Source organism: Solanum lycopersicum, chromosome 8 (genome assembly GCF_036512215.1).
Source record: "Solanum lycopersicum chromosome 8, SLM_r2.1".
Classification (NCBI taxonomy): Eukaryota; Viridiplantae; Streptophyta; class Magnoliopsida; order Solanales; family Solanaceae; genus Solanum; species Solanum lycopersicum.
Genome location: NC_090807.1, coordinates 60,703,155 through 60,725,418, shown reverse-complemented (window position 1 = coordinate 60,725,418; position 22,264 = coordinate 60,703,155). Strand labels below are relative to the sequence as shown.

General features: G+C 34.0%; 4 protein-coding genes across 9 annotated transcripts; 1 reads left to right on the top strand and 3 right to left on the bottom strand.

Moving 5' to 3' along the window:
* Positions 1-2,120: 2,120 nt before the first annotated feature.
* LOC112941978 (uncharacterized) lies at positions 2,121-5,202 on the bottom strand. 3 transcript variants are annotated; one of them, XM_069287770.1, is made up of 8 exons: positions 4,188-5,202; positions 4,056-4,112; positions 3,195-3,991; positions 3,041-3,107; positions 2,823-2,956; positions 2,589-2,680; positions 2,424-2,490; positions 2,121-2,347 (listed from the first exon to the last, which is right to left on the bottom strand). In XM_069287770.1, exons 5-8 carry the CDS (start codon positions 2,928-2,930, stop codon positions 2,189-2,191), a joined length of 426 nt encoding a protein of 141 aa, XP_069143871.1. In that variant the 5' UTR covers positions 2,931-2,956; positions 3,041-3,107; positions 3,195-3,991; positions 4,056-4,112; positions 4,188-5,202; the 3' UTR covers positions 2,121-2,188. The 3 variants fall into 3 exon arrangements, with proteins under 3 accessions (XP_069143871.1, XP_069143870.1, XP_069143869.1); XM_069287769.1 differs by having other exon boundaries at positions 2,823-3,991; XM_069287768.1 differs by lacking the exons at positions 2,121-2,347; positions 2,424-2,490 and having other exon boundaries at positions 2,629-3,711; positions 3,809-3,991.
* LOC101253519 (uncharacterized) lies at positions 4,468-7,849 on the bottom strand. Its single transcript, XM_026032636.2, has 9 exons — positions 6,710-7,849; positions 6,350-6,553; positions 6,120-6,224; positions 5,920-5,985; positions 5,673-5,837; positions 5,483-5,557; positions 5,252-5,397; positions 4,556-4,711; positions 4,468-4,483 (listed from the first exon to the last, which is right to left on the bottom strand). The coding sequence occupies exons 1-9, from the start codon at positions 7,847-7,849 to the stop codon at positions 4,468-4,470; spliced, it is 2,073 nt and encodes a 690-aa protein (XP_025888421.2).
* A 2,327-nt stretch (positions 7,850-10,176) lies between these two features.
* LOC101245279 (uncharacterized) lies at positions 10,177-16,809 on the top strand. 3 transcript variants are annotated; one of them, XM_004246020.4, is made up of 7 exons: positions 10,177-10,365; positions 10,987-11,223; positions 13,115-13,223; positions 13,756-13,801; positions 13,928-14,013; positions 15,005-15,063; positions 15,717-16,809. In XM_004246020.4, the coding sequence occupies exons 1-7, from the start codon at positions 10,298-10,300 to the stop codon at positions 15,817-15,819; spliced, it is 708 nt and encodes a 235-aa protein (XP_004246068.1). In that variant the 5' UTR covers positions 10,177-10,297; the 3' UTR covers positions 15,820-16,809. The 3 variants fall into 3 exon arrangements, with proteins under 3 accessions (XP_004246068.1, XP_010325656.1, XP_010325657.1); XM_010327354.4 differs by lacking the exons at positions 15,005-15,063; positions 15,717-16,809 and adding an exon at positions 14,171-14,697; XM_010327355.4 differs by lacking the exons at positions 15,005-15,063; positions 15,717-16,809 and adding an exon at positions 14,098-14,697.
* LOC101245685 (uncharacterized) lies at positions 16,435-20,424 on the bottom strand. Of its 2 annotated transcripts, none has more exons than XM_004246021.5 (3): positions 20,057-20,424; positions 17,862-19,485; positions 16,435-16,868 (listed from the first exon to the last, which is right to left on the bottom strand). In XM_004246021.5, the coding sequence occupies exons 1-2, from the start codon at positions 20,392-20,394 to the stop codon at positions 17,904-17,906; spliced, it is 1,920 nt and encodes a 639-aa protein (XP_004246069.2). In that variant the 5' UTR covers positions 20,395-20,424; the 3' UTR covers positions 16,435-16,868; positions 17,862-17,903. The 2 variants fall into 2 exon arrangements, with proteins under 2 accessions (XP_004246069.2, XP_010325658.2); XM_010327356.4 differs by having other exon boundaries at positions 16,435-16,864.
* Between the last annotated feature and the right edge of the window lie 1,840 nt (positions 20,425-22,264).

Here is a 22,264-nt window from a genome sequence, read left to right as displayed (position 1 = left end):
TGATGATAGAGGATAATTAATTATCACTTTTTGTTGATTAATAATTAAAATGAAGAAGATGTTATTGCATTTTTATAACCAAAACATATTATTTGAACTTTAAAGATTGGGTTTGGTAAGATATATGTAAGTGAGGTGATGTACAAGAACTGTGAAATAATCAAATTATTTTACTAATAAAGGCAGTGATAGCAATTTGGAAAACGATAGATACTTGAAAAATCAAGGGCATAAAATACGAATATATTTTTTAATTTGAATTCTGGTAACATCTACGTCTTTCAATTGTACGTATATATACATTTAGTAGCGCAAATCTTTCTTCTTTTTTTTTATCAAGTATCTATTATTTTCCAAATTGATATCATTGTCTTTAATAGTATAATAATTTGATTTTACACTTTTTTCTTTTTTTGATTTTACACTTCATGTACATTGCGCTTGCGCCATGTAGAATACATATGTGTCTATTTATTTAATATTATGACATTTAAATTATTTTAGTTTTATTATCTTCTTGGATTTGATAGTGTGATAATCCTTGACATTCGTAAAGGTTGACGTATGATAAGTAAATATTTCAATTTTGAGTATAAACATTTAGATACCTTATCTTTTTTTGTGTGTGTCAGTTAAATACTTCAACTTACAAAATCATCATTTGTACAACTTCAAAAATTTTATGAATCACATCAACATTGAATAGCAACAAACTTAGTAAAAACAAATTGGAGTGTTTAAGTCTAAATTACAAGCATTTGTTATTATAAATTTAGCCACTATGTACTCAGGGATCATTATATGTACTCAGAGATCGTTTGGTAGGAAACAAGTAATCTCAAAATTAGCTATTTTGGAATTAATTTATATCACCATATATGTATGAGATAATTTATCTCAACCAAATAAGACACCAAATTTTCATCCCTGGATTATCTTTTTATCCCGAGACTATTTATTTTTATCTCGCACATTAAACGTAGAAAAAATCAAAATCTATTCAAAATTTATCCCCGAATTAACCACCCTTATCCATCACAGCAGACAACCTCTTATAGTTTTGATCATGAAAGTTGTGCCAATACATTTCCCAAGTTAGCAATGGTTTAATAAATTTGGGCTTTCTATACTCATACGTATTGGAGGCTTTCTCTCATAAGAATCTTATTTTCATCAGTATACGCCTGATCGGCGAGTTCAGTCACACCTATAGATTCGCTACTTCAAAGGCATCGCTTCACTTAGATCGCCGGGGTTGGAGCACGGTTCGGAAAACACTTTTAGTCTGCGCTGGTGAATGGAAGCCCCCCCTATCATTATTTGGGCTCTTAAATCCATGTGAAGCCCAAAGGAGAGAACCCATAAAAAGGTGGACTCTAAATTCGGCCCATTTTTAATAAACCCATTAGTGTCCATGCTAATTTGTGCGAAAGTCCCGTCTTTCGATTTAAAGAAATTATATGCAATGACATTAAAAATGGATTGTTTTCAAATTTTTGACCCCCACTTACCCCATAGACAACTTTTAAGACCACAAATCAAAATATTTGTCCATACATTCAAAATTTGTTAAAACTTGAATTTTTGTCACGATGACAAGAAAAGTTTACAGATTTTTTATTCCTATTTTAAACAATAATGAAACTTATTTTAGCTTAGTTTGTCTTTTGAATGGGGGTTGATTTCCCTTGAGCACATTTAATTTTTTATATTTATTTTTGATAATTGAAAAATCAAGAACTTCATTTATTTATTTCATAGGCAACAATTTTCAAAATCAAAAGTCAAAACTTGTAGGACTCGAATTGGATTTCAGTTTCTTTAGTCTCTTGTATAATGAAAACGAATGGTAATTCAAAATGAAAATCTACGTCTATCTGCCCAAGCCTAGATGAACAGAGTTATTCAGTTTACATACTGCTGCGAGGTATCAGGCATTACCGTGTTAAGTAATATTAGGTGAGGTCCATACAAGCTGTCTTGAACATCACGATTATCAAAACACAAATGATTATGTAACTTTGAAGTTTGCCTTGATGATGTTAAGCAAGTCAGTAGCTTTACAATGTATACAATCACACTCTTTACAGTAATCTTTCTCACTCAACAAGTATGAGTCTGCGAGTATTACAGTTAGCTATTTTCGTTCTGTACATGTATCTATCTACTCAAAGAATGCACAAACAGTTTATAAGACAATGCGTAACATGTTTTGATGTGTTAAAGGTAATGTTTGAAATATTTTGGACAACACAAGAGGCTCCACTTCTCTTTTGAACTTCTTCAATAGATTGATAATTCGCGTCCTAGTTTCTTCTGTGGCCAAATTGTTCCCTGCCCATAAAACCTGGAGGAAAACAGAAATGAAGATAAGCTTATAAAATGGAGGAAATCTTTGGTGCATGTAAGATGAAGGGTACTACCTCAGCAAAAATTGCTATTATAATCGGTATATAAGATCCGTTAGGGCCAATAACTTTCTGCTCTGACCTGAAAGATCAAGATACAGTTGCAAGCATGCATAAGGTATGTTGAAGTTCTGATTAGTTATTGATTACTTATTGCTGTAGCCTACGGGAAATACTTACGTCTCCATCATTGAACAAAGCAGTTCGTGACTGATTTTAGCCTCATCAAGATCACATGTTATTGGTAAGTGGTTAAGCCAGAGCAGGATGTACTGAGACAAGAACAATTTATGATATGTCAGTCGATGAATGACAAATCTATCAAAACTACAATCAAGAGAAATTGTATATGTGTTCTAGTGTATGAAGTTTTCTTTTGGAATGATATAGGAAGGAGTAGTAGTAAGAGAGCACCTCATAGGAGATGCCTTCTGAGACAAACTGGTTTAACTTCCCACAGGTAGAAACAGCAGCCTCGTAAGCCATGATGTTATCGGGGTGTGTTGCATTAGGATTCTCCATTGCAGTTTTTAAATGACCGAGTATTCCTGGAAACACCATTAAGCAGCTAAGTCAGATGCTGCTAGTGGAGAAAATAGATACCTTAAGCATAGTGTAACGCACAAAGCTACCTTTAGTATGAGGCTTAAGGAAATCTGCTCCGAATTCAGCACAAATACCAATTGCAGTTGCCACGAGCTGAAAAGATAGAGAACGTCAGGTTTGAAGGATATACCAAAGACTTACTTGGGAAACAAATAGTAAAAGAAGGAATAAATAGAAAACCTGCTGAACATCTGGATTCTTGTGATTGTAAATTCTAAGAAGGAGAGGTATCCAGTCCTCATAGTACCTGATAAATAAAGAAGACGTTCAGCTAAGCCAACTGAACTTATCATGATCAATAAGACACTGAAAATTGCAAGACGTGCCTGAATGCTTCTTCTCGGCACTGCTCAGCAACATCACGGAAAAGGTGCACTACAATTCTTCTTTCTTCTGCTGTTCTATCATTACTCTGTACAGAAGTACGTAGAGAGGTGAAAAGGAAATGTCTAAGGTCAAAGAAACCATAGAAGTTCCCCATAGAATTTCTCGAGAGACTGGCTTAACGAGCAGTTGATATCAATTTAATCACTTTTGATGCTTCAGTAAGAGGTGTCATGAATTGAATTATACATATAGTACATCAAAAGAGAGAGTGGCTTACCTACATAAGTGATACATAAGGCAAAAACTTGTCAAAATTTGGCAAGAATGATGCCTTTAGTTTTTTCACCATAGTTCCGAGGCAAATGCCAATCTGAATTCAGGAAAACAAAGAAACCGATGAAGGTAAGTCTAAGGTCCTGTTAAGTGTATATATATATATATTAGAGGCTATGTTGTAAAACGCTAACATTTCTACATATAGTTAAGTGTTGCTCAGCTTCTTCCTTAAGTAGCTCCTGCTCCCTTGAACCTGTGTGTTCTTTAGCTCGTTTCTCTCTTTCTGTTTTGCGGTATGAGCATCTGGAGAGAACCTTTGATATGCCATCAACAAATTTTGCAGCTTGGTTTTTACTTAGACATGAACCCGGAACCTGTGATAAGTACTTCTTAGTGCACAGACAAATAAGCTATACAGAAGACAAGAGAGTTATTTACCTGAATGCTTTTGTTGAACGCCTCCAATAATCTTGCTTGAATTTGTACCTTTGACTCCTAAAGGAAAAGTACAACTACCTAAGGATCGTATTAATATTGATTAAACTTTTGCTGCAACACTAGGTAAATTACCTTTTTTAATGCATCAAGCAAAGACGAGATAATAGTGTCAGATAGCTTTTGAACTGGGGACTTGCCACAACCTGTTACAAGTAGCCCTTTCTTCATAGCACAAGAAGCTGAATTTAACAGTAACGGCATTGCTATAAAAAGGAATAAATGCAATTTAGCAAACAATCGGGTTTGGTTTATAATGCGGAAATGAATGATAAGATGAAGACACATGTAGAAAATTTACCAGAAACGGCAGCCATTCTAACTTCTTCACTGAATTTATAGGTAAGATTCGGAACTAAAGCACTAACAACCTGCATAAACCACAAATTAAGTAAAAATCAGCATGCTACTTTGTAAGCCTTGTAAATGAGATTAGCTATGACCTGTAATTTTCTAGACAGACCTCATTAACCCATAAATGCAGCCCTTCCTTTAACTCATTTGAAAAGAAGCATAGCATATGACAGGCCAAGGCCTTCTCTTCCAGAAGTACAGCTCTTATCCCGATCATTTTATTCCCATCAGTGGCTTTAATCATGCTACAGAAGATATTTATGTCAGCTGAAGACATCCTCAAAAAACTTATTCCATTAAAGTTGCTTATTTCACTTCTTTCCTGCAATTTCGGGTTAAAACAACAACACAATATACCAAGTGTAATCCCCACAAGTTGGGTCTGGAGAGAGTAGTGCCTACACAGACTTTACCCTTACCTTGGAAGGTAGAGAGGCTGTTTTGGGGAGACTGCAACTAAAGGTTGGTAATAGAAATTTACCGAATCAAACTGTGTTATTTAAGTGCGCGGAAAAAACAGATGTTTTCCTTTGACTCAGAGATGCTGTCTCTAAATAAACAGGCAGATACACAAAAGTCACTTAACAGATTCACTTTATTTACATTCTAATTCGACATAGTAGGTTCATATGGTAGAGCATGTATGGAACTCTTAATACATGAAATGAAATTCAATTGTACGAAAACTCACAACCATCTACATCATTAAAATAGTGATAATACTAATACATATGTCATCCATCTAAATAAAACTTCATACGAGTTGTTATGGTAAAAGATCCAACCTTTTATAATCAGAATCATCTGTATCTGAATTATCGGAAACACTCAAACAGTTCTTTAGCAAAGCAGATTTTAACGCAATGGGCATGACAAGTCTCAGATAAGGAAGGAAATCTGCCCCCAAGAATTTGCATAGTCTACCACATTCCTGTCATAGAATCAAAGTGTAAATTAGCCAAAAACATAAAAGAAAAGAAATGAAAATTGTACAAACTTAACTTGTATCAACATACTAGTAACAGAAGTCTCCTCATTGGATCTTCTATCTCCGTTTGAGTTCCGTGCAGTGAAGTGAGTACTGCAGTGACCTACAATAACATATCACATGAGGTAAATGCGTTTTCAGATCTTAAGTGATGTTGATAGTTTCACTTTTATATAATGCCTGTTAAGTACTAATGGAAATTTATAAATTGTATTCACCTTTTCAACATAATCATTGATTGCTAGATTTCCAACAGCCACTGCAGCCATGGTAATGCATTCCGTGGATTTGGCCAGTAGCGTGTTACTTGTATCATTAGTAGCAGTTTCCACGATAACTTTCAGAGTAGGCATTAAAGCATCGTATAAGTATGCAGAGTCCTCCTGCAGTGTCCCAAGCAAATGAAATTTAGAACTTCGAGCATTGGAAAATTAGAGTTCTTTTTGAGCCCCTGAAGTAAAGTACCTGTAATGGAATAGCTAAAGAGGCTAAAGTTGCAAGAGATGCTTCCTTCATCATTGCAGTTCCTCTCTGGAATATGCAGCATGTTACTTGTTAAATATAAATTCAAATCACATCAGAGATATGACAGTCAAGAGCTTATGTCATTACTCTTATACACGTGAACAAATAAATATGTTGTAGATTGATAATGGTGACATTACTTTTTGAAACCCAGCTAATTTACGCACTATATTGTGCAGGTAAGGTTTCAAGATATCTGCACTGCAATTTTGACTGAACAACTTTATCGCTGAAGCTGCACGTGTCTATACACAAGAGAGAATATTAGTCGGCAACCAGATGTACTTGCAATGGATAAGTTTTGATATGTCAAGAGTTCTCAATTAGAGAACAAAGAGTTAATACATTGGTCATATGTCATTAAAAGTACCTGCAACCTGGGATTATCAATATCATCCAATACTTCTATCAAAGCTCGAAGGAGCTGATGATGATATTGCTCTTGAAAATGCGGGCTCAGATATGTTGATAGCTGACCAATTGTACGAATTGTCGCCCAACATACTCGAGGGTGCTCATCATGGATTAGTTTTACAATAGTCTGCACAAGTTTCTCCATCTCCAGTAACAATGCCTGGGAATTTTCAGACCAGAATCAAACTCAAAACGTATTTCATTTGCCAAAAGTAATCCAGTGTGATCCCATAAGTGGGGTCTAGAGAGGTAGCGTGTACGCAGCAGAAAGAGTGAATACTACCTTTGAGCATCCTTCTGAAATCAGTCAAATTACTGTAACGGCAGCATGACGAATTCTCCAATTTTCATTATGCAAGAGGTTGTACAAGCCCACAGCGCAACAAGGTATAATTACACTTCCCCCTAATGCAATTGCTAGCCTATCCAAACTCTCCATAGCATAACTACGCATACTCAACTGCTCTTCATTTTCATCATCTATAGTTGCATTTCCCCAGCAAGGGTCATCTTTAATATGCACCAACATCACAGTCAACACAGTAAACAATTTAGTAACTTGTTCTTTTGGTAGCATCTGCATCATCCCACACCCAATCTCTCTATCCTCAGCCAAAGTAACAACAAACTCTATAGCTAGCTGCCTTAACTTTTCCCCTAACTTCGAATTCTCAGCTATCCTCGCCATACTCTTAATCACAACACTGATATGAACTTCAAAAACCGCGGTCTCTACCCCAACCAAAACAATCAAATCCTCAAGAAGTCTACACACAAGATCTTCCTCACTAATTGCCACAAACAAAGTCATTATCACATGTTCTAAAAGACTACAAAACTTGCAATAACTCGCGGGCGTTGAATAATACAAAATCATTTTCACAGAAGCCCTAGCAGCAGCAACCCTACAACGATGATCTTCCAATACAGTACGCATAATGTCTGTAAACCCCTCAATCAAAACATCAACATAAGGTACAAAAACTGCAGGACATTTTGGTATCACTTCATTCCATAAAAGCATAACACACAATTTCCTGTCCCAATTCGTACCCAAATGCTCAAACATTAAGCGAAACAAAAAATTCCATTCATTTTTAGGGAAAAGTAAACCCGCTAAACTCGATATACAAGATGAACAAGCCCTGAGTGTTTCATAATCTGTTTCAACCCAAACCTTTTCATGTAAACAGATCTTCAAGTCATTTCGCTTACTTAACGGAAGTTTGGTCCAAAGTGATGGTAAAACATCGCTTAAAATATCGTAATAGAGAATACCTGTACGCGATCCTCGTAAGCTACATTCAATTGCTTGGAGAAGTTGCTCAATTAAAGAAACTGGGAAGTGTTCTTTGGAATAATTCAAGAGAACTTTCGCTGATTCACGAAGCTTATCATCATCACTATAGAGATCGAGAAACGGGTGTTCCTTTGTTGATTTGGGTATAGACGCCATTGAAGCAGAGCTTGTAAGGAAGAAAGTTAGTTTTTCTTGTTACAGGTTTTGGCGGGGTTTAATAGAATTTGAGTATAGTGATTTGTTTTTGTTTATTTTTGGTGATTAATTTGACGGTTGTGATTAAGTTTTGGTTAATCAAAATGGATGGCTAGGATTCTATCTTCGTTTGTTTGTTGGCACTCATTGCACATTTCGTTTTTCGAGAGTCAAATAATTAAAGTTTTATTGGAAATTCGAGCATGACATCTTCATTTTTTTAAAATAAAATTTATATATTTGTAAACTTATTAAAAAGTACAATAGGTCAGAATAATTGACAATCCTGAATAGTTAAAAGATATATAAAAAATTTATGATCAAAGATAAACGTATTTGAATATCGAAATTCAAAATGTGTCCTATAAATTTGGATATGACGATATAATAGAATATGAGCTGTTATAGAAAATACATCTATGGTGAATTGTCTTTATTTTAGACATGACATGACACAACTTCAGATTACTAATGATATGATCTTAAATACGAAGGTGTGATGGTTGTGCATTAGGTTAATAGGTTGAGTAATGACTTATTTTCGAGGATTCAGGTTGGATACTCTATTATTGTTGGTTTTAGATTTTTTATAGGGATAAAGCACAAGTACCTCTCAACCTATGCTCGAAATCTCAGAGATACACTTATACTATATTAAGATCTTATTATCTTCTGAATTTATTTTATTAATAATTTTCTACCCCTTTTGGGCCTACGTGGCATTATCTTATGGGTCCAACGCTGATTGACTTTTTTTTTTCAAGCTAGTGTCACGAAGGCCGAAAAGGGGTAGAAATAAAATAAGTTCAAGGGTAATAGAACCTTAGTATAATATAAGTATGTCTCTGAGATTTCGAGCATATATTGACGAGGTACTTATGCATTTTCCCTTTTTTATATCTATCTTCATCTATCCCACACGTCAATTGTGGGATTTCATTGAATATGATACTGTTATTCTTGTTTGATACTAAGGCATAATTATTAAAAATTATTATGTCATATCATATTGTAGGTGTTATTGATCCACTAATAATGTCTTTTTTGTCAGTAAAATTAGCTCATGAAATCATAATTTGTTTAATTTATTTAAGTTTGGATTGATTATTGACCCACTTATTTATTAGCTCAATTTGTTTGAGTTCAATTCAATCAAAATTTGAATTAATATTTAACCCACATTATCAATTGAAGGTCTCTTCAAATTATTTTTTATAATTTGACAGGCTATATATAATCATAGTAAAGAAAAATGTTTAAGTTATTAAATATTACAATATAAAAATAATAAATAAAGCAATTAAAACTTAATAAGAATTAATTAATTTGAATTTTGATATGTTTTTTAGCTCATATCAATCCAAATAACTGCGAAATGGAAGGGAAACTCTTCAATAGAAAGGACACTCATAGATGTAAATGAACATCATGACATAATTTTTTTTAATAAACTTGGATCTCGATAGGTGAATTTTGTGATAAACGAACTGACGTCGAAAATAAAAAAATAAATTTATTATTTTTAATTTAACTGATATGATTAACTCGAGAACATGGCTCTACACAAATTTTTTTGATCAAACAAAAAATATGATTTATTTAAAATTTAGTGCATTTAGATTGAATTATACAGTATAAGTTTCTAGTTAGGTAATATTGCTTATTCTTTTATCTTCTAGACAACATAATTATTCCTGTTAGATTGACAATTTTTTGTTATGTGTCATATTCTAAATATATTCATATATAATTTAAATAAATATCAGAGTTGATAGAGTAATGTAGAAGGAGAGAGCTGGGTATGATAAAGATAACGTGCAAAAGAGCCAAGAAAGATATAGTCAATATGAAATTTCACTTGTATAATTTGTTTTCTCTGTTTCATTGTAAACCTCTTTTTTAATTATTTTTTTTAAAAAAAAAATTTAAAATTTGGAAAACATAATATCAATTTCTTTGTAATAGCAAAAAAAAAAACATTTTCACACAAATTAAGATAAAGAAATCACAATTATCTACCAATCTTATGATCCACAAATTATTTCCGCTATTATAAGTGTGGAAAAAATTTATTTAACCATTAATTAAATAAAAAAAAAATATAATAAAATCTATAAATTTAAATATAGACTAAGTTTTTTTATAGATTAATTTAAAATTATTATCGAAACCAATAAACTTCAAATTCGAACTCGAAATCCTATTTTTGGTGTAGCTCTTTCCAAGTTGTACACGTGAATGGATAGATATGGTTGATGAGCCAAACTCCCAAACATGGAGGAACACATACTCCCACTTTCTCAGCTAAAAAGAAAATCATCAACTTTGCTTCAATTTCTCTTCAATGCTATGGCTATTACACATTAATTTGTACATTAAAGCTTAGAAGCTGCTCATCAACAAGTAGTTATGAGGGTTATTCAATATGGGTCTTGCTCATTTCCATCATTTCAATTCCAAGAATGCTCCTTTTCAAGGTGAATTTACTCTTATGCAACCCAAGTGGTGTTTTCTTGTTTTTGATTTTTGACTATGTTGCTCATGTTAAATTATGAAATTGTTCTTGTTGGGTTGGTGGGGTTAGTGTTATTTTGTTAAATGATTTGTGATTTTAGTTCATTCACAGTAGAATCAAGAAAATTTTCACTAATTTTTTTCATTGAATAAGAAATTTCATGTTTTTTTTAGAGATATGTCTAATGTTTTTTGTTGTTCATGACTTGTTGTTAGCCTTTGTCTGTTTTACAATGATAGAGAAGTAAAGGCAGGAGGGACTGAAAGGGAATGATTGTGTATCTAAATAAATACTTCATTTGTTTCAATTTGTTTGTCTGGTTTTGATTTGACGCGAAATTTAAGAAAATAAAGAAGATTGTTGAACCATGTGGTCTTAAACTAAAGATTGTACGAGAATGCGTTTTAATTTTGTGGTCTTATTCATGTATAGAAAGTTAGAACTAGAGAGTTGCCGAAAAAGGAAAGATACATTTCTTTTAAACGGACAAAGAGGAAAGTAAGAGAAATCAATTGAATAGTGAGTGTTCAATCTTCTTGTTTTCCTCATCATATTATGGCTAAATGAAAATGAGGATTTTCAGGAAGAGAGTTGGAGTTGTCAAAGTGATCAAGTCTAACTTGTCGAACTCAGATGCTAAGAGAGCAAACCTTTCTGCCAGGAAGAAGGACAGAATTAAGCTCCCCGAACATTACAGTATTGGTGGAGACAGTAAATCATTGCACATAAGTGAGTTTCTGAGCCATAAATCTGGTATTGAGGCAATGTTGAACAAGAGAGCTTTGCAAAGCTTTGAATCTATTGATTCTAATACGTACAGGTAATGATTTGTATCTTCTTGCCTATTATTCTTGTCTAGGTACTTTTGGTCCAAGGACATCCCATCTTTCTCTTCTATCATTTGTTCCTGCTGTGTGAAATATTGCATTTCATTATTGTAGCTAGGCGTTAAGTAGTTTTCAAGTTATCTGCTCAAGTATTGAAAAACAAATGGAAGCATCAATGATAGTACAAAAGAAGCTTTGCAGAAATAACGCCACTGTGCGAAGAGATGAAGCTGATCGAACTATTAGGATGCTGAAATAATAAACTATATCATACAGTTTTATGAGTTCTCTTATACTTCTATTGGTATATGAACCATAAGGCATAGGGAATTCGCCTCTATGCTGCATCCTAAATGACTTACGGATCCACTTTTTGTACGGTCAGGTAATCACATGTGAATGGAATAACTAGTATAAATTTAAAATTAATTAGTGCATCCAGTTTTGCTTTGGTAACTTGAGAAGCTTGTTTCTGAGATTCATCAGTAGTTCGAAAGGCTTAATGATTTCTAAGTTTTGTGAGTAGGTGTTGCCTAATGACCACCTGATATTTATTGACATAACCTGATTCTTGCTTTCATATACTATGATGACGTGAGACTTCGGTTCTTTGTGCTTTTCATTTTCAAATTCTTCAACATCCTAGCTATAGGTTCTTTTGGTCTATGTACTGATATAAAGAAGTTTATTTTGATCTATGCTAATTTTGCAACAATAAATTGTTGGTATATCAGCCCCTCTCCCCATGTTCACACTTGGGACCTTCAAAAGAAGAATGTTATTTAACTCCCTGTGCTAGTGATATCAACGTAAGATTATAACCTAAACAATTTTTATAATTAAACACTAATGAGTTAACTGCTGCTGACCACAAGGCACCCACCTTAAACCAAGACTTAATTACTAACTCTTTGTGAAAAGGGACTTATGAATAAACTGCCAGTTGTCCTGTAACCACTTAGAAAGAAAGTAGTTAAAACAGAGGCTCATTTAGTTAAAAGTCAATTCTTATGAACATCCAGTAATTCTGGTGTTTGTAAGAGCCAATTGAATGTGGGGGAAAGAAATGTGCAACCAGCAGCTTACGCAACAAAAACTCCAGCGACTACCAAGCAAAATCTTCTGATGTATAAAGTAGAACTGCATATAAATGAGATTCTACCCCCCAAATATGAAAGATGACAAATAAATTCCAATAGCAACTAATTAACAATGGACATGCTAAGTAGCCTAACTTCTTACACGGATCTGAAATCCCACTGGATTTATGTTGAGAAAACATGGCTATCATTTGCACTAATTATAATACTACTTCAATATGTTTTTGAGATTTTTCTGGAATCTTACTATAGCATCTTAGTGTGCAGGATATATAAATCTGGTTGTTCTGCAGCTAGATGACCAGGATTTGTCAACGTTAAGTAGATGCTGTCTGATGATTGATTTTCTTAAAAAAGATAACTATTTTAAGTTTGGTATACTCCAGCCCCTAATCCCCCTTTCCTGAGGCCTAACAGTGGTTTTTCATATACCTTCCTTCTGACCTAAGCTCCCAACTCTTAGTTAGAAGCAATGGGTTATACATTAGAGCAACCCTTTCTTGGCTTCTTGAATATAGAATCAAACTTGGGGTAAAAATAATTTTCTTCTCCCCTTTAGTGTGTGGAACTGTCAAATAATCATATTATGAAAATGGCCTGTAGTCTCTGAGAGCATTTGACTACTTTAGTAGTAGTGCCTTTCTATTTGGTGACTGAAAATCAGGAACAGTCATGTATGGATATTAGATACTCCAATCTTCATCAGAGAAAATAGTTCATGTGTCCTCCGCAGCCTATTTCATATAAGAGTTACAAGATCTTGCTGATTATGATTTAATTGCAGGTGTACTCTTCCACAAGTTCAACTTCTAAATTTTGAAGTTGCCCCTGTTTTGACACTAAAAGTGAACCCGACTAGCGAAAACTGCACTGTGGAGATGTTGTCTTGCAAGGTAAGGCTCCTTGTTCTGGAAACATCACCCAACCTAAGGAATTAGCGTCTCTGATGTGCTGTTCAACACCTCTTTCTTCTAGACCAAGAATCTTCAAAAGTTTCTATCACAATTGAGGTTCTAATTTTGATTTCTTTCACGGGGTAGCTAAAGGCTCGTAGATCTTTAGTTGTCTTAAGATTTCTTATGAATTCATGTTTGTATGATTGCCAGTCATGCAATTTCTCATTTGCAGCTATCTGCTTTTGAGGTAGTTAGTACCTTTAGAGAAGAGGGAGTAATAGAAAGAGGAGGGGACCAAGGAGTGAGTTAAGGTTTAATTTCCCTGTCTTTGTACATGCAAGAGAATAGTTTTCTTCTGGACGTTAGCATCCCCCACATATAACTTAATACTCCCTCGTTGCGATTGTGATAAATGTCTTGGGATCTTTGTTCGTTTTTTTTTTTCAATTAAATTTGAGATCTGTTTTTCTTACAATTTAGTTATCCTTTAAGAAGATATATAATCCTAAATTCCTGATGCTCAATGCAGTTTGAGGGTTCTGATTTGGTTGAGCAGCAGAATGACCACTTTTCAGGTATACCAAAACAACACTCGAGCATGACAACTTTTGTCAAATTGAACGAAGCTGAGCTTTTGTAACATATTTATCATAATTTATGATTACATTTTTAAACACATGCAATGTGTTTTTAACTTGCAGCATCAATGGTAAACCGTATAACGTGGGAAACAGTTGGATCTCAGCCTTTCCTTGATGTTGATGTGAAATTGAATATATCTCTCGAGGTTATTATCCCTCTCTTTCCTAAATTTGTTTATGCTTATTCTTCATGCAAAATCTCCTTTGACAAATGTAGAAAAGCTTCTCAGAAACAAAAGGCTACCGGTTCTTCATCATAGAATTTCTCTGGGATGACATCATTATATGCTCGTGCATGTGTAGATACATACAACAAGGGATAGAGAGAGCACTTCCTTGTCATATATGATTTACAGTAGCGTATTTTCCTTCACTAAAAGAGCAGCCAGGTGCGCGAAGCATCATGCGTTCCATGCAGGTCCAAGAAGGCACCAAAGGGGGTGTCATGTACACAGCTTACCTTACCCCGACACCGCATTAAAGGCTGATTCCACGGCTCGAATCCTTGACCTACACTAATCAGGAGAACGATAGCCGCCTCTCTAGTTATCTATGCTTATTTACGCCTTTCGGATATGCTTTTATGAGGGACCTGCTATTCAGAAAAAAGTACTCTTAGCATGACATCCATAAAAAAGTAGGAAACAAAAAGACCTGTTATCAAGATTGTTAGATTGATAGCACATTATATGTTTGTGGTGTCATATATATGTATAAATCTACTGCTACTTTTCTCATCGTTGAGTTGTTAAGGCTTAATTGGAATTGAGATGACCTCTGTAACTGTTCTCACTCTAAATTCTCAAGTTAAACTTTCTTCTTTTGTTCAAGTCTGAACTTCCCAAAGTAAATATCACTGATTCATCTGGTTGTAGACTAGCGACACCAGAATGTGGTATGCAGGATTTAATTAGATCTGATGGGTCATGAACGATCTATCAATCTTCAGATTTTTATTCCACTTCACAAAACCGAGGTCTAAATGTATTTGAATGACTAGATTCTTTTCATGCCACAGTGAAACGTATTTTCGATATATTTCCTTTGAACACAGTACAATTATCATATTGACAAGAGAAGTTTCTTGAATATTATGACCCTGTAGATCCGAGAAGTCACCTTAAATTGTTCTTGCAGATATATACGATGCCATTCACCATGCTGCCTACTTCTGCTGTTGAGACTCCCGGTAACTTGTAAGTCTATTGCTACACTGTCTTTACTCTCTGTAATCGGAAATGGTGATAAAAACAATTATTGCAGTTTAAATTACTCATTAACCAGACTCTGTTTATTAATATGTGTGCGTTGTTGTGCCTGGATTTTTCTTAGAGCAAGGTCCATATTAAAAGCAAAGAATCCGACAGTCATTAGTGGTCCTTGCTAGATTTTAGATATACACTTCTTCGGAATCATTTGCACTAAGAATAGTCCATTTCATTGAACCTCAGTACGTCTGCATGTTTCCATTTGCCAAGTCCTATCAATAATTCCCTTCGCTCCAGAAGATAAGTTGATCATGAACAGTTAGCGGTGACACTTTTTCTTGATAATTTCAGCTTATCAGCATGTGAATGAACATAGAGGTCTTCATAGATTCGGTACTAGTTTAATTCAGTTGAACACTCTTTTATCATTGCATAAACATTGTTTTGCACTTTGCAAACATTTCATTTCAATTTTCAGAATCTAATAGGTTCAAAATGATACTCCTATCGCAAATAGAAACAACCATCATGATTTTCATACACATTAGTCATCTTTAAATTCAACTTCTTTTACCTATTCTGTAACTTTCGTTCTTCATCTAAAATTCTCAATCCTGACCGTGAATCATGTGTTTACACAGAATGATGCAAGCTTTAGTTGACAGGCTAGTACCGTTGCTATTGCAACAACTCCTTCAGGATTATGACAACTGGGTACGACAATATCAGAAATCTCTGTCGTGAATCAAACCCTTTTTGTACCCTGAGTAAGTTAACTACATTTATGGCTCCGCGAGGACACCTCTAGCTATAATACTACATGTGAGCACATTTGCTCCTATCTCGGTGGACAAGTTTACCAGACACTTGTACTTTTGTGATGCTGCAAGCTTCAACTTAGCTTCCTACTAGTCTAGGTGTGCACAAACTGGTTCGCCATGTATTTTATTTAGGTATATTATATGTATGAAACTTCTATCATTCCATGGCTTAAGTTTAAGCCATATGATACTCATTTCTTTTGTACAATATGTACATCTTCCATTGGTGATATTAAGCAAAATCATTACTTTTAACCAAAAAATTTCAAAGTGGTATTAGGACTCTGGAAACAGAAAAAGTATGTCTTTGGAATATGGATCTGATCTGTGTAAAATATTTCACCAAAGATAAAAAACGATTTCACAATAATAACCTTTCTTTTTTTTTTACCTATAATTCATCTTCAACTTTTGATTCGCTTTGCTTGTTCTTACCTAGTCCTCAAAAGCTGAATCAAAATAATATTTGATTTATATTCATTTCAAAAGTACTTTCGACCCACAATCAAACATCATGAAATACATTTTCACAAGATACTTCCCCATGAAAGTAACTAAAAAATGATATAGTTTCCATACAAGTTTAGATTGGAGCCCAACTAAAGAGAAAAACTTTTAAGTGTGTTCGATCAAACGACCACAAGCATCAAAATCATCTATTCCACAACATGTTCTGCAGAATCTATTGCAATCAAAATTACCATAAGGAAGAACATACATGTTCCATATGAGCCTGGAACCTAACTTCACCCAAGGAAGTAAATGTAGGCACACATTCTCAAATAAGAAATCATACGAGAGTCGAAAGATATGACAACATAAGAACTTATTATAGCCAACCCTTGCACAACAATTTCATCGTCATCAGGAAAATCCCATTTAGCTACACTTCAGAGTACTTCGAGAACTGAACTTTGCCTATTTATGCTTGTTTTCCAGACATCAGCCACTTCTTCCCCTCCAATGAGCTGCCTTAAATAGGAAGAACAAAATGGAGAATGTCAGCCTATCACATAATGTTATTCTTCTAAAGGATATAAATGCGTACATTTTTTAAGCTTCATTCTGAAGCATAACGCACTTGGAAAAGAGCATGTTCAGCTCAGTAACCATAAATTTTTGAACCGTTTGTGTCAAGATTGTAAGAGAATTGGAGCCCAACAATATAATCAGTTTATAAGGGGGGATATAACAAACAATCCTAACGTAGGTGTAAAGAATATGGCCAAAGAAAACAAGAGCCTTTAATCAATTTTTTGGTGTTTATTAACAATCAAATACATTCCAGTTTAGCACAAATTTATCTACATCTCATTGCCTTGACCAAAAGTAATATTCCCTCATAGATTAGCTAAGTTTGAATAAGGAACACCTGTACATAGTAGCAAAACACCTGGCCAAAGAGGAAAAAAATTACCATTCCTTTCAGCAGCTCATCCACTCATGCTAAATATAAGTTCCTTTCAAGATTCAGGTGGCAATTTTGAATTGAAGAATTGTCCAAAGAATTGTCCACTCAAATGGTAATGGTAGCTTGGTATGATCAAAGCTCCAGTTTCCATGAAAAGCATGGACATTTCTTTAAAATTTATTGGAAGAAAAAAACAAACGGGGATGTAAACCCATATACTATATAACATATGTAAAACCCAAGATCCCAGACGTAAGCAGAAAGTGACTATCCCATTTGATTGAAGCTGTTAGTGAAATTAAGGTCAGCAAAGCTCTAACGTCTTTTTTTTACTTTCCAAGGACACTTTAGTTTTCACTTCTAGCAGTATATTTTTAATGCCTGAGCAGTACATAGTTTATAAGGGAATATGCTGTTAGTGGAAGGACTTTGCAAGTAATTAAGCAGTGCATAAAAAAAAGAACATACTAGAATTATGAGTTTCTTTATGAATTTCATTTTAAGGGACCTCTCCCGTAAACAACAAGGGAAGTATATCTCATGTTTGAACTCACCTCTTGATCTTCTGACATGACAAAATATCTATTGAGCAGCTTTCACCGCCTAGTCTGCCTATCAGCATGCTTTTCATCGTCATATCTTCTCCTTCCACTAGAATGTGAATCATCATGTCTAACCCTCTTGTATGAATCATGACCTCTGTGATTATCACGCATTCTGCTTCTATGCTCCTCCTCTTGTTCATACCTTCCACGCTGAGAGTCCCCTTCTTTCTCATGCTTCCCATACTGATCTTCCTCTTCATCTCTTTTGTGTTTCCTTTCCCAGCGGTCATCATTCCTATTTTCTCTTCTCTCCTGTCCACGCACTTCAAAATCTCGATTCTCCCGTCGGCTTTCACGTTGCAACTCATTCCCACTCTGAATCTTATTTTCACGCTCTCCATCATTACCTTCATATTCTCTGCCGCATCTTCTTGTCTGTTGATCTTTACTCCTATCCTCCGTACTCCTGTATGACCTATTTGGGTTCTCAGCTTCAGTATCAGCCCTTCCATACTTTTCATCTTTACTAGAATCCCTCCTCCTTGACTTCCCTTCACGTTGATCCGGGCTTTCATCGTTTAGTTTTCTCTTTCCCCGCAACAACTCCTGACTTGCACTTGATCCATCAATCAAATACGTAGCCTTAGTATTATGTCTTCTCCCTTCCTGAATCTTCTTGTTTTTAGCATCACGACCATCATCATTGTAGTCAGAATCATGTCTTCTAACTCGATCACTCCCATCAGAATCGTCATCAGAATCATGTCTTCTAACTCTCTGTGACTTCTTGTTTTTAAAATCAAGACCATCATCATTGTCGTCAGAATCATGTCTTCTACCTCTATGTGATGTCTTGTTTTTAGCATCATGACCATCATCATATTTATCCACATGTGTTTTCTCTTTTTGAACCATCTTGTTTTTGACATCAAGGTCATTGTAATGGTTATCATCATCGGAATCATGTCTTCTACCCTGTTGAAGCTTTATGGTTTTTACATCACGGTCATCATTATCACCCACAAAATGTCTCCTATGGACTTTCACATGTTTCTTCTCATGATCAGACTCAGAATAAGAGTCAGAATCAGAGGATGAATCGTCACTGTGATGCCGCCTTCTAACCTTCTTGTCCTTGAAAGACAACTTTCTTGCATTTTTACCACCAGCAGTATCAGAATCGGAACTAGCATGAGCCTTCTTACGGGTTTTCGTAGACTCTTTGGCATGGTGTTCACTGCTGTCAGTGTCAGACGAATCGTCACTTTGATGCCGCCTTCTAACCTTCTTATCCTTGAAAGACAACTTTCTTGACTTTTTACTACCAGCAGTATCAGAATCAGAACTAGCATGAGCCTTCTTACGGGTTTTTTTAGACTCTTTGGCATCGCTTTCACTGCTATCAGTGTCAGACGAATCATCACGTCCTCTCCTCTTCTCTTTTTTCTTATGACGCTTACCCTCGTCCTTTTCTTTTGCCAAGTCATTAACTTCACCCTCTTCTAAATGAGCTACGTCATCATGCTTCTTCTTCTGAGTTTCGTGTTCAGCCCCTATCTTGAGAGCAGCTTTTAAGTTTTCCATTTGTTTTTCTTTCAAAGCAGTGATCTGGTGTGTTTGTGTTTCCGAAACCCTGGAATGAACAAGTTTAGTTATTGCATATCAACCTCACAGTATCTATCAAAATACTGAAAAAATCTAACAAATTAGGTCCTGATTTGTGAAACTAATTAAGAAATTTAATGTTCAGGAAACAAGAATCAACAAGACTTAATTATATCTGTATCCAAATTCTATTGTTCATCCTGCTAAACTGGCATGTCCCTCTTATCGAAGCCTAAAATGAAAGCAAACAGCATTTTTTATCTCCTTAAAAACCCTACTAGATAAAAAAGATCCCAATTTTTAAAAATAGTTTCACAGTCCATAACAAATGATAAAGGTAAAAAAAAATGAACTAAAAAACATCAAAATTGTAAGTAGTAACACTTCTTTTCCCTTTCCAATTTCCTTCTTACTTATCATATTTCTATTTCCTTAAATTCTACTGCCTCCAAATATAATACATGGCAAATCCTCTAAATACGAATGATAACAGCATCAAATCAGTCAAATTTTAGAAATTCATTAGCTAGTTCATAACCAAAATCCAAACGCGTATATTAAGCAAAAAGTATAACAACAATTCAAAAAATAAAAATTACTTTTCATAAGTAGGTCCTCCAAATTCCTCAGATGTTGCCTCTAGATTCCTTCGCGCTTCCTCGAGCTTCTCAGAGATCTCAGCATCAGTGTATCCCTGATCGGCAAGCTTCTCCTCAAGGACGAGAAGTTTGAGCTGAATCTGCCGTTTCCGGTCATGTTCGAGAATGTCCTTGTTTGCTTTCCTCGACACTCCGGCAGTTCCTTGACCGGATTCATAACCTTTGCCGCCGTCTACAAGGACTTTGTTAGTCTTCGACTTGACGAAGAACTTGTTGGTCTGGATGTGGCCATTGGTGCCGGAGCCTCGCGGCGTTTGTAGGCCGATTCCGTTGTACATCTTCGCTGGAAAGAGAATGAGAAAAATATCTCGACCCTTATTTGCCCTAATATTTATAGATACATGCGTAACCCGAATTTAATCGGGTCGGGTAAGTTGGTTCATGAAATTCGGGTAAATCGACTAATACAAATCCCCTATGGATTAAAAATAAGTTTTTTCCGATTAAAGTCCAATTATTTTAATTTTTGAGAAACTCATAGGTCATAGGAAAGCTTTTTGTAAAAAGAAAAACTGAAAAACTAAACTTATATAATAAAGAAAGGATTAACTTTTTAATTACATTTTTTATTGGGTAAAATTTATAGATTGTATACATAAAGTCAATACATGTATGTTATTATTTAAATTTATAATTTATTTTACTTAATTATAAATAATTAATATATGTTTTATTCATTAAATTGTCTAATAATAAAAATTACATTAATTTGATGTATACAAACAGTACAAATAAGCTTTTTACATTTTTATTGGTAATTGGAATAATGTTAAATAAAATAACATCAAAGATATCGCTATAATATAAGTCTATCATACATACACATTTGATATCAAATATCTAAACCTTTTTACTAAAAATTCTTCACAAAAAATAGCTTGATAAGCTTTCTATTTAGATAATAGATATATTAAATATGTACATGAATTATGAAGTATATCTATAATTACATACTCAACTTTTTGTAATGACCCATTAGATTAAAAAGAGTTTGGAAACCAAAATAAGCCACAAAAATATAAAAGTAACCAAAATAAGTCATTATTTTAGCAAGTAACTAAAACAAGCTTAGTGGAAGAAAAAGTTTCACTATATCCAATAATTTAAACGTTTTTCGTTAGTTTCATAACGTTTATTTTTAATATATAATGGAACTTTTTCTTACACTTTATAAAGTAGAACTTTTTCTTCCACTTTATAAAGTGAAACTATTTATTACACTTTATAAGAAAAATATTTTTCACGTCTTGAAAAAGTTTTTTCAGTGTTGTCATATAAATTATATTGATTTGATATGTCATTAAAACGAAAAAAAATATTTCATTATGTATTTTTATTATTTTATTCTGAAAAATCTATTTAAGGACGTTTATACATAGTTGATAGCACTTACAACATAAAGTCTTCTATATTTGTTCAAATCAATCTAAAAAAATATCTTCTACACCTAAAGTTAAAGTTTCAATTTATTGAGATGGACAAATTATACGTGACGGAAATATCATTTATTATAATTGTCCTCCCAAACACAATGCTAAATATCCAATAAATGTTCGATATCATAAATTTATTTCATCAATTTATAAAAGAATGGGTATAAACAGTACAATTATAATTTGATTATAGCCGGAGAATATCCTACTTCATTTTTATCACAAGGACAAGTAAATTTTGGAGAGTGAATTATCTATAATGACGAATCGTTGACCGACTTTTTAAGGGTTCCAAATGACTATATAGATCAAATCAAGTCAACAATACTTGGAATCTATGTTATGAAGGAGCCTAAGATTAGTCAACAACGTTCTCCTTTATCAGTCGATGTTCATCTCTAATTAGAAAATCATAATAGCATTGATGGATTTCCGATAACTCAATATACTGATTTTCCTAAAATGACTCATTATCAAAATACTCTTACCGGCCGATTTGATTTTGATTTAAACAAAACTATCAATAATAGTGATCGGTAATGCTCAATTATTGTTTGTTGATTTTGTCAATTATTTATTAATTTATATTATTTATTATTTTTATTATTATATATTTTGTAGAGGTTTACCTCAGCAAGATAGGGATATTGCTCCAAGTTATGGACTAAATAATTATTTTGGTCAGTCCACACACTTTGAAATGACGAAAAATGTT

Bases quoted from the DNA above. Each gene is read 5' to 3' on its own strand.
- LOC101253519 (XM_026032636.2), bottom strand. From the start codon at position 7,849: ATGGCGTCTATACCCAAATCAACAAAGGAACACCCGTTTCTCGATCTC. The intron at 6,225-6,349 runs GTACTTTTAATG...TCTTGTGTATAG, and splicing joins TTGATAATCCCAGGTTGCAG to ACACGTGCAGCTTCAGCGAT. The intron at 4,712-5,251 runs GTTGGATCTTTT...TATCTTCTGTAG, and splicing joins GATGATTCTGATTATAAAAG to CATGATTAAAGCCACTGATG.
- LOC101245685 (XM_004246021.5), bottom strand. From the start codon at position 20,394: ATGTACAACGGAATCGGCCTACAAACGCCGCGAGGCTCCGGCACCAAT. The intron at 19,486-20,056 runs GTAATTTTTATT...TGTTCATTCCAG, and splicing joins GGAGGACCTACTTATGAAAA to GGTTTCGGAAACACAAACAC.
- LOC112941978 (XM_069287768.1), bottom strand. From the start codon at position 4,400: ATGTGTCTTCATCTTATCATTCATTTCCGCATTATAAACCAAACCCGA. The intron at 4,113-4,187 runs GTAATTTACCTA...CTTTTCCTTTAG, and splicing joins TGCTTGATGCATTAAAAAAG to GAGTCAAAGGTACAAATTCA. The intron at 3,712-3,808 runs GTTAGCGTTTTA...TCCTGAATTCAG, and splicing joins ACTTAACTATATGTAGAAAT to ATTGGCATTTGCCTCGGAAC.
- LOC101245279 (XM_010327354.4), top strand. From the start codon at position 10,298: ATGAGGGTTATTCAATATGGGTCTTGCTCATTTCCATCATTTCAATTC. The intron at 10,366-10,986 runs GTGAATTTACTC...GAGGATTTTCAG, and splicing joins CAAGAATGCTCCTTTTCAAG to GAAGAGAGTTGGAGTTGTCA. The intron at 13,802-13,927 runs GTATACCAAAAC...TTTAACTTGCAG, and splicing joins GCAGAATGACCACTTTTCAG to CATCAATGGTAAACCGTATA.